The sequence below is a fragment of the Poecilia mexicana genome, unplaced genomic scaffold, assembly GCF_051168715.1.
Source record: "Poecilia mexicana isolate PSO_F unplaced genomic scaffold, ASM5116871v1 scaffold_1, whole genome shotgun sequence".
In the NCBI taxonomy this organism is placed as follows: Eukaryota; Metazoa; Chordata; class Actinopteri; order Cyprinodontiformes; family Poeciliidae; genus Poecilia; species Poecilia mexicana.
Window position 1 is genome coordinate 5,781,273 of NW_028263370.1, and position 10,908 is coordinate 5,792,180.

A 10,908-nucleotide genomic window follows, 5' to 3' on the forward strand; every position below is an offset into this window, starting at 1 on the left:
TTATTTCTACAAATCACTTCTGTTCAAAATGGAAGTGACTGAAGTCAGTACGTGTAAAGAACACCAAATGCTGAGAATTCAGTGGTTGATATGTTTCCACATCATTATCACAGAATCTTTCAAACATGAACAAAAATCAAAAATTTAAAGAAAAAGGGTTTCTGAGGCCTCACTCAACAATAACTGGATTCTGGAGCCAATAGGTCAATCTCAATGTGAATGTTCTAAGGAAAACTTACAGGATAGAAACCAACATCATGGACAAAACCATGTTCTTGGTTCTCACTTTAGCCCACGAAATGCGTTAACTATCAGCTTTTGCAGCAACAGACGTTTGCTGAAAATCTCATCTGATTTTCAGGTCACGGTAGAAGTTTCTTTTAAGGAAGAAACTTGTTCATTTTTTTCACAAAGTATGCAGTTATTTGAAACAATGAGATCCCTCGGGTAAAAAGTTGAAAATTGGGTGTGGGGGGTGTTTTGCACAACAAACGGAACACTTTGCTTTCAAGGAGGAAAATCAGCACATAATATTTTGCCTGTGGTTTTTTTTTTACCCAGAAGATCAGTGTGGGTAAGTCACAGCAAAGGATAAAGCTTTTTTTACGCTCTTCTGCATCCTCAGTTTGTCAGACACCCAATAATAAGGACATGTGAGATTTTAAATTCACACTGAAGCGCTAAACTTTTGACTTTGATTCTCCAAAAACTGCGCTTAAAACTGGGGTCATCACTTAGTCTCTCTCGCCCTCTGCTGGCTAAAGTGAGGCAATTCAAGAGTCTTTAGACTTTTTAATAAAATAACTCGGGATAAAATATGTGACAGAATTTTATATCTATAGACTTATATTTATTTTTTTATGACCTGAAACAAGACTCAAAGCAAACCATTTTACTGTTCACACAGTGATGGCGCAGAACTGCTTTTATCAAAAGCAGTAGTGCAGAAGCTTTATAGAGGTTCAAATGTTTTTAAATGTGCCACTGCTGCCTTTTAGCTACAGAACAAAAGACAAAAACGGAAGAAAATTTGGCATTTATGACATGATATTAGAAATATTGCCCAACCTGAATTTAAAAACTGGAATATTTCAATCTGCTGCTCAATGGAAATAAAAAAATTCTATCCTATCAGGTGCCTGTTTCTACTCATGTCTCTACTGTGCACATCCTTTCTATTTTGTGTTACCTTTTCAACCCAAGTTAAATGCAGCTGCAGAATAATATTTGCTAAAAAAGCTTAAGAATGTAATTTCAAAACTTTTGAAAATGCACGGATGAAGTTTTAGGTGGCAGACGACATCAGTGTCACAGCCGCTGGTACGTAGATGCCCCTGGAAGTACAGACGAGACTGGATGTGGGTCCATTCATTCTTCTGTGTCAGCACATCTGGATGTTCATGTTTCCAACATGTGTCTATACATTTTTCAGCAGCCAATTTGGGGATGACATGCCAGACTGGGAGAAGTAGTTCCACCACCACGGCTTCTCCTGCCGCTCTATTCCTTCCTCGGTGACAACCGGCTCGCCATGGCGCTCAAACTGGTTGTAGGGGTCAAATCGATCCCAGCTGTCTGCCGTGGGAAAGAGGTGGTCATCTATGTCTGGCTCCACTGGAAGCTGTTTGTGTGGAAAAACGGAGAGGTCAAGCGATCAAATGGGTATCAAGCAACTTCACTCAGCAAACGGCACGCATGGAAGGAAATGTCCTCTGTGCATCGACTAAATCAAAATGTAGCTGTTTTGATTTTGCAGTGAATTTTTACACAGAAGAGAAGCACATCTCTAAGCTAGTGAGATGTATGAATTGAAACTAAAGAAAATGCGAAAGTATTGTTAATCTTGTAGAATGTAGAGAAAAGTCTATTTATTATTATTATTATTATTATTATTATTATTATTTGTGCGTTTAGTTCACCCCAAACAATTAGAGTTTGGAAGCCTTTGAATGAAACAGCAAACTTTAGAATACAAAGTACAAAGTAAGAAGTCGAGAATACAAACCTTCTCTAAGACAAAGTTGACCTGTCCAGCCTTGTTCAAGTTGTGAGGCAGGTAAACCCTCTTGCTGACCTTTGAGTAACCTTTGGCAGTGGCTGTCAGGATGTGAGTGCCTGGATTCACCAGCCTCCAGTAGTCTCCGTCCTCAGCTGCAAGTGAGTTAAGGTGAAATGAACAGAAACGGTGAAATTGCAAAATTCAACAAGATGTTTTTTTTTTCTGCACGAACAGAAACTTTGGATTTGTTTATTTTTACCTGTAGTGACATCTTTTCTAATCCCCCTGACAGAGACAGTTGCACCTTTTATACCGTTTCCATTTGTATCCCTCACAACGCCCTTAACTCCCCTGTGGACCTGTCCAGAGAGCAAGAGCACAATCACAACAACAATTCCCTCACAACCGAGTATAATTTGGTCTGGACTGAGCAAATGTAGCGCCACCAAACAGTCTAACTTTATTCTGTAGACACTTACAGACTCGAGAAAACTGAGCAGGGCTTCTTTATTCCTTTTCCATTCTGGGTAGAGCTCGGCCTCCGAGGGGAATTTGTCACAGCCAAGCTCCACTGTGATCTCCATACAGTTAGTGTGTAAGTAATTGAAATCAGACATACCTGCAGAAGGACAATAGGTGTTCAGGTAATGTTGGGAGCAGGTGTCAGGGTTAGGGTTAGCAAATGCGCTGCACTTTGAAGGCATCTCACCCCCAGCAAAACTGTACCACAGAGCGCCGTTGATGATGCCTCTGTTACGATAAAAAGAGGCCCCACACCGGTCCGTGTCATTGTTTGACATGGTGGCGTGAGCGTCAGCGTAAGTGCGAGCAAGCTGCTTGAAGATCTGAGCGTTGGAAGATTTATTGGTAGTGGAAAAGTCAAGACAAAGTGACAATAAAGTGTTTTTTTTTTTTTTTTTTCGTGAATCCCCACCTGTTCATCTGGAGTGGGTGAAAACATCTTCTCCTCTTGCGGGTGTCTGGAGAAGTCGAAGGGGTAGGAGACCACCAGCTCGCCTCCGTGGAGGCTGGCAGACTGAACAAACGGCAGTGACCTGGTCCACTTCATTACTGCGTAGGTCTCTGGCGCCACCTGCAGTTCAAAAGTTGGAACTACATGATTTAGGTTCAAGGCAGTTGAGATGTGAAAAGCCGTTTCATTTTCTTCTACCTTCCCAAACCAGTAGGAGTCAGGGATCGGGATGTGATCTATGCGGTAGTGCCTGCTGCGACGGTTCCGGTAGAAGACGGAGGTGAGGTCGGGAAAGTTGCGGTTCAGGTCGAGGTTCTGGGCATTAGCCCGTCCGCTTGTCCATCCATTTAGCAGATGACCCTAAAAGATTTGCGGCGTTAAAATGTGCTCTTGCACGAAGTGGAAGGTAACTGTGGGGATAACGCAAGATAAGTAGCAACAGTGGTTATGTGAAGAAAACTAAACTGTATTAGTCAGAATTTCTACAAGATGAATTTTAGACTTCTTTGTTAGTTCTATTGTTAACATGAAGACAAGACCATGTATCCATAATAATGAAGAGGAAACATGAAGACATTACGTAAGGCTTTTTCCTCAAGAAGAAGAAGAAGAAGAAAAAAAAAACAATGTATGTGCATGGTTACATATTTGTAGAGTTCAGCCACTGCTAATTTCTTTATATTTTAAAATATAAAAACTTTTACATTTATATTTTCCTGTTAAAGAACCAGATTTCTCTGTAGTCATTTAAAGTTGCCTTGATCTATGTGTCCCCAGGTTTTCTGAATGTAAAGCTCATGTTTCTGCTCAACCCCATTACCTGATAGTTTTATTTAAAAAGGAACCTTAGCTCAAAAAGCAAGTTTCTGCATACAGAGCACTTAGCAAATAATCTATTGTAAATTGTCATAAGGTGTATAGTTAGTAGCAGTCTGATGCAGAAACACATATTTAGTTTAAATTGTTTTTAGCTAAATCAGTAAAGTATGGCAAACTTGACATTACCATCAGTTTGACTACCTGTAAAATAATATTTTGCTGAAACGAGATGATTATCAGAAAGCTGCAATAAAAGCATGATTATGTCGGTTCCAATCAAGGACACGCCGAAGATGCCTCCGAGTGCAAGATGTTGACTTTAATCAGTACAACAACACGGAAGTAAAGACGCATTAGTTTTGTTCAGGTTGACAGAGTAACATCTTCTGGATAACTTATTATTGACTTAGATGTTTTGCTTACAAACATCTGATGGAGCACTAAATGTTCAGATTATGTATAAAGGGCTAAGCTTCTATTTTATTATTTATGTTATGGAGTCAACCTAATAACCAAACTTTATGTGCTGATGTGAGAAAAAAAAAGTTTAAAAATCCATAGATAAATGTTGAAATACTGGAGGATTATTGAGCAAGGCCACTTTAAAAGACCATAAAAACTCTGGCTCTTTGAAAACAAAAAAATATAAACGAATGAGGGGTCATGTTGGGCAGCTCTGCATGCTGCCATATACATGCAAAAATATAGAAACAGTTTCCTCTTCTATATTTCAGATGCCGACCAGGAATCAAAACTTTCCCATTTTAGACACTCTTTGGGAATTACTAGCACACATGCACAGCATGTCAAAAGACAAATTTCAAGTAGCTGCTCTTAACGAATTAAAAATTTGATCACAGCCCATCAACCAAGAAAATTACCATAAATCGAATTAATATTTTAACCATGCAATGTAAGGCTCAGTTCTGACCAAAACTGGCTGAAACACCTTATTTCCAAACAGCAGCTTCCGTCTGACCTGATTGGAGGTATAAATACACACTCTGTGGCATGCACATAACCAGATAACAGAATAATGTCCATGCAGAGATTGGAGGCAAACGATTAGGTCTGATGTGTGAGTGAATGTGCAGAACATCCGAAAAACACAAAAGGCGTCGGTGCCCATTTTGGAAACATGCAACTTCCAGAGCCGGCTGAAGTGTTCAACCCTGTTGGAAGACATTTCTGAAAATGAAAACAGAGTCAACTGTGAATTTTATTTGTCCTTATCCCGACCTCACCGGTTGATCAACTTGAGGCCGGGATCGTTCCCAGACCAAGTGGGATGATCAGACAGTCAGAAAAAAAAAACAGTTGATAGAAGTTTGCATTATTCAACGTTCAAAGCACAAGCAAGAGAAGCAAAGCAGCCAAAAAAGGATTGAGAGCGGATAATGGTGGTTTGTCCTTCGTTTTGTTAACAATATTTACTTCCTGGTTGGAGAGCTCCGGGTCATTGCTTTCCTCTACCTCTGAGGCGGCCACCTCGTAACCATCAGGGTTCATGGAGGCCAGAATGTGAATGCGAGTGTTGTTAATGATGGACTGAATTCGTTGGTTTCCCAGGGTGTACTCCGAGCACAGGTACTGCGCTAAGTAGATGAGCAGCTGACGTCCTAGCACCTCATTTCCATGCATGTTGCCAATCAACTTAATCTCTGGCTCCACTGCAGAAAATGAAAATGGAAATGAGCACAACAACAACAAAAAAAAACTTAATGCTTGGCCATATGGGTTGGGTTTTTTTCTCTCTCTTAGTAATAAACACATTCATTTAAAACTTGCATTCTGTATTTACTTGGATTGTCTTTGACTAATATTTAAATTGGTTTGATGTTCTGAAACACATTCCTCCTTCAGGACCTGAACAGCTTGCTGCTAGTGATGGGACCTTGAATTTATGCTCTCAACCAGAAAGTCTTGAAGGAAAATGTCCAACCATCTGTTTGTAACCTTGAGCTCAGTCAATGTTGGGTTATAAGGCAGTACCATGGTTCAGAACTCGTTAGAAAATCAAACTCTTACTTAGTAAAAAACAAAGGTTTTGGACTGGCCTCATCAAAGTTGGAATAGTAAATCAAAATGTATCATTTTTGGCATGACCTCAAACAGGTCATTTGGGCTCAAAAAGGATCAATTGTTGCTGAATTAAAACAATTCTGCAAAGAAGAGCGGGTCAAAATTCATTTACAGCGTGTAGAAGACTCTGAAAAAATATCGCAGATCCTCTATGATAATTATTGCTACAAAGTGTAGCTTAATTAAGTTTAGGAAGTAGTTACATAGAACCCATCTGGTCTGAATGACTCACACCCCCCAACAATAAATACAATGATTATTTGAAAACCACATTTCATATTTACTTTGGTTGTCTTTAACACTAAAAAGAAATTTAGTTGATGATTTGACTGATGACCGGAAACATTTGCATGTGGCTAAGAAGCGAAAACGGAAGAATATCTTTTTTCGCAGAATTGTTCTAAAAGTCACAACAGTGTGACGCTGTTCACTCACGCAGCTCATGATGTCCTGGGTTGTCGGTGAATTCAATAACCAACAGATCTCTGCCTTCGGTGCTCCGTCCGATGCTGTAGACATGAGAGATGTGGGAGCACTTGGCTGCCGTCCTCTTCAGTAAGCTGTACATCTGGGCGTTAGAGGCGTAGATGAACTGGATGATGGTGCTCGGTTCTTCGGGAGAGAGACTGGACAATGCCACCTCCTGTCTGGCTGGAGGGGTGAATGACGGTAATATGTGGGAGAGGACAGAGGGCTGGTTGTGTTGGTTTCAAACATTACGTCAGCACAAAGCGTCCAAGTGGCACAAGACTCTGATCTTTACCTCTCATCCCAGATAGCGGGTCAAAACAACCCTCCTCGTTTGCAGCAAAGAAGCGATCGCAATCCAGGAAGTAGGGCCAGGCCATCTCTATGGCCTCAAAGGCGTGCATGCAGTCTTTTCTCAATGCTTCGCATGTGCTGCGGCACGGTTTGATCATCTTGTTGTCCCGACAGGGCGAGGCAAGCACCGAACACCCTACGAGACGGATCTCGGGGGAGCACTCACCATTGAGGAGACCGTGGATGACACTCAGGAGGAGGTACTCTGCTCCTGACTCGGCTTCAAAACGACTCCGGTGACCAAGAATGTTGGGGAATATGGTTCTGTAGAAATGGGAGGGGGGAGATAAGAATGCTCTAATGGAAATATTTACATACACCCATTGCATCAATAGTTTGTGGAGCCATGGTTAGAAGCAATAACTTGATAAAGTCTCTAAATCTCTAAGATTCCATCAATTTCTCATGTTACTGTTGGAGAAATCTTGTGCAACTGTTTCAGTTCTTTGAATTTTCCACACATTTGTCTCTGTACAGCTGTCTTGAGACTCAGCAGAGCATTTCAGTCAGGATAAAAAATGAAATTCGACTAAGTCAATGCAACCCTTGTTCATACATTATTATTATTATTATTATTATTATTATTATTATTATTATTATTATTATTATTATTATTATTATTATTATTATCTTCTTCATACGTTCTTGTTGATGCGATGGTGAGTTTGGCATCATTGTCCTGTTGAACTAAGCTCTGAGCTAAGATTTTGTATCATTACAGATGAGATGTTTCTGATAAGATGCTGTTTAGTTTTAGCCTTACATAATAACATAGTGCTGCAAATCATAGCCAAACATCTCTACTTTGTTATTATGTACAAGAGACACTGGAAGTAGTTTACTTAGCTACAACTTAGAAAACCTTAGTAGTCTCCTGGCTGCAAGACATAATTAAAACAATGCATATTTCGTATTATTATAACTGTGCTGGGAAACTTTAGCCTTTTAGATGTGGCTCTTGGGTCTTTTGCAGTTTCTCTGAGCATTGTGAAGTCTAACCCTGGGGTGGGCCTCTACCCCTAGGAAGATTTCCAATTCATTCCATCTTCTGAATATTTATTCCTGATGTAAATAATTGACTTCAGTCAGTCTGAAAAAGACCCTGATTGACAAATAAAATATTTTACAGATAGGATCACTGAAGGCCTACTTAATATTAAAGTACTTGAGTTCAATTTGTTGGCAGCACCCATCTGCCACTTAATGTATTAAACACAGAGGCAGAAAAATTTGTACCCAAAGTAATTCTTCCCCATGTCTGTACTGACAGGTATAAAAGTGTTCATTTTGCAAGACTGTAATCCCTGATAAGAGCTGATGTGAATTTAAACATTAATGTGGTTTATAAGTACAAGAGTCAGTGACTTAAAGCATGCATGCATAAATAAATAAATAAATAAATAAAAAATTGGGAGTAATGTCTTTGTTCTGCTGCATGACTCACGTTGAGTACTCCAGATCATTGCAGTAGCCCAGGTTCAGCTCTGTGCAGGTATCTGCTGGAACAAAGTAAAGGTAGAGAAAGTTTATTACAAAAATAGTTCTGATGGAGCAAGAACATTTTAAATTGTTTCTCTGTTTTTTTGGGTTTTTTTGGACAATAACACTGTATTTCTCTTCAAGGTCACACATACACATAGATGGGATAATAATAATTTTACATTTTAGAGCAGTACTTTGTAGCTTTGCAAATAATGTGTTCATCAAAGCAATAAAATAAACTCACTTTAATGTGGCTCTTCAGATTTTTTTCTAGACTTTCAAACATGTTATTTAAAAAAAGTTTAGCACGAGTGATTGATTATCTTGAAGTAGCATTTTGTATTTGAAACAGCTTATTCTTCCACAAAGGACAACTACAGCTTGAAAACAGCATACTTCAAAGATATTTCACGTGTAAGATTTACTTTACTTGGCGCTTCTATATTTTATGAACTCAACTCCGTGTAGAAAGAAAAGCTAAACAGACACATACGTGTTTCATCGTGTGCGCTGCTGCTGCTGCTGCTGCTGCATCTTCCTGTGAGGAAAACCGAGAATGATACACACACACACACGCGCGCGCGCGCACACACGCACACAAAACAAAAGCAATGAATCCCAAACTCAAAGCCAGGGGGCGACATCTTCAAACGTACGACGAACTGAATTTGAAAGAGTTTACTGTGAGTTAACAAATAAAGAGAGTTGTGGGTAAAAACAATAGAAACCCGTGAGAGGTTCCAACTTTATACGTCCCGAAATTAGTCTGAGAAACAGAACAATGAGAGAAAACGACGAGTACAACAATCAGTTAGTGCAACTCAACTTTTTTTTTTCTTTTTTAGCACATAATAAATGATTTCTAAACACAGGTTTAAATGCTGAACTGACAGAATCATCCACTGTCCTAAATGAAAAAAAGCGGTCCAGTGTCTCCTATTTTCGCCCGCAGGAGAACTTTGCATTTCGGCCTCTGATTGCGATGTGGGGGAAAAAAAGAAAAAAAAAACTTGAGCTCGGCCATTGTTTTCTCTTACCTAAAAATTCGTCTCCCGGATGACACGGCTGTTGCGGGGCGCAAAGGCAACTCCGCGCCAAGAAAAACAGCAGCGCCAAAACTTCCAAATGCATGCTGCGCTTCAAGGAAGCAGCTTGTGTGATGTGGCAGTAAGTTTGGTTGAAGCTACTGCCTTTCCTTTTCCTTCCTCGTCTGAGCTCCCTGATAATTACCACCCACAGCACAGAGCTCCGTCCTTTGTCTGCTGTGCAGAGAGAGCATCCCTGACCCGAACATGGGACTGCGGCTCTTTGCTGCGCCGATCATATTTCACTCCGTGTGTGTGTATGTGTGTGTTGGAGCGAGAAAAAGAGAGCAGAGGAACGTGGCTTGTGTGGTGACGAAAGTTAAAATGAATGCTTGTGTCGCACACGCGTAATAAAAGCTTGAGCTTGCACCCAACGATGCCTCTCCCCGCCTTCCTCCATCTTTACTCTGCGCTTACTTTCCACGCTTTTACATCTTCAAAACAATGCACCATTATGTGGAGCTGCTACCTACCTGACAGGGGTTCCGGAGGCTTCCAATTAGATACATGTAACGCTTAGAGGAGAAATTTAGGGCTCTGGATTTTTTTTTTTTTTTTTTAGGAAAATAAACATGTCTACAGTTATAAAGACACGGCTGCTACTACTTAGCAGCCTCATCTTTAGGCCTCTCCACATACTATCTACCAGACACAAGTCAGGATTCTGTTTGGGCCACTCCAAAAATGTCAATGTCGACTTTCAGTCATCAGATCAATGCTGGTAAACTTAAAATGTAACATTTTATCTACGTTTATATTTACATCTGACAGTGTAATGAATAATTCTGGGCTTCACTACATCTCTTCCTATAAAGTATAGATTAGGCACAAGTGTAAAGACTTGAACAAGCTTTGATAAGCGTCAAACTGTGATGACTTGGTGGCTTCGTGAGAACACCTTCAAAACTGCATGTCTTTTTGGATGTTCCAGGTGAACAGTGGTCTGTATCAAACGCGATGAACCAGCGAGAGCATCATGGGTAGTCAAGACTGGCGCCTGTAATCCTGCGCAACGCTAATGTCGCTCAAAGTGTTCAAGAGGTCAATCCGGGCTCTGACAGAAGGGTGTTTGTTCGATCATTGAGATACAAAGCTGCAGACCAGTCAGGATGGAAATGCTGACCCCCTGACCACAACTAAAACCAGCAATATGGGCAGCGGAAGAAGATAGCCCGGTCCGATGAATCACATCATCTTCAACATCCAGAGTATGATTGAAGATGGGATCTAAAAAAAAAAAAAAAAATCAGCTACTGCTGTTGACCTCAAAATTGGATCCAGTTGGGTATATGTGAGACGTGCTGAACAAGGTGGACACAATGTTAGGCTTTATCAGTGTGTAGTAGCCCCTTCGAAAACTGGCCATCCAGTGACACTATTTTTAAGTCCATGTCTAGTCAAACACAGAAAAAAGAATCAGATGCTGAAAGTCAGGATTGGCCAGCCCGTTTCATCAACCTTTCACCGTTTATGCAGTTTAGATGATTGAATTTATCACTTTTTGTGGCTTTTTTTAATTAAAATTCTACGTTGGGATCACTTTTACATGAGGTGACAACTGGAGCGTAATGAGCCACATAATGCCTGTGTCTGATGAGCTCATGCTTGACTCAGCGTGTCTCTGGCTGTGGGGGGGTTTGGATCGC

General features: G+C 40.4%; 1 protein-coding gene across 3 annotated transcripts; it reads right to left on the reverse strand.

Annotated features, from left to right (window-relative positions):
• Positions 1–828: 828 nt before the first annotated feature.
• Positions 829–10,857, reverse strand: cpz (carboxypeptidase Z). 3 transcript variants are annotated; one of them, XM_015003275.2, is made up of 13 exons: positions 9,215–10,857; positions 8,671–8,715; positions 8,140–8,194; positions 6,637–6,959; positions 6,309–6,524; positions 5,265–5,461; positions 3,171–3,332; positions 2,934–3,092; positions 2,709–2,844; positions 2,479–2,618; positions 2,259–2,358; positions 2,006–2,151; positions 829–1,621 (listed from the first exon to the last, which is right to left on the reverse strand). In XM_015003275.2, exons 1-13 carry the CDS (start codon positions 9,306–9,308, stop codon positions 1,418–1,420), a joined length of 1,977 nt encoding a protein of 658 aa, XP_014858761.2. In that variant the 5' UTR covers positions 9,309–10,857; the 3' UTR covers positions 829–1,417. The 3 variants fall into 3 exon arrangements, with proteins under 3 accessions (XP_014858761.2, XP_014858759.2, XP_014858760.2); XM_015003273.2 differs by having other exon boundaries at positions 5,226–5,461; positions 9,215–10,845; XM_015003274.2 differs by having other exon boundaries at positions 5,226–5,461; positions 8,140–8,191; positions 9,215–10,844.
• Between the last annotated feature and the right edge of the window lie 51 nt (positions 10,858–10,908).

Excerpts from the sequence above, each read along its gene's own strand:
- cpz (XM_015003273.2), bottom strand. The coding sequence starts at position 9,308 with ATGCATTTGGAAGTTTTGGCGCTGCTGTTTTTCTTGGCGCGGAGTTGC. Across the intron at positions 3,093-3,170 it reads ACTCCTACTGGTTTGGGAAG|GTGGCGCCAGAGACCTACGC; the intron begins GTAGAAGAAAAT and ends TTTGAACTGCAG. Across the intron at positions 2,359-2,478 it reads TGCTCAGTTTTCTCGAGTCT|GTCCACAGGGGAGTTAAGGG; the intron begins GTAAGTGTCTAC and ends CTCTCTGGACAG.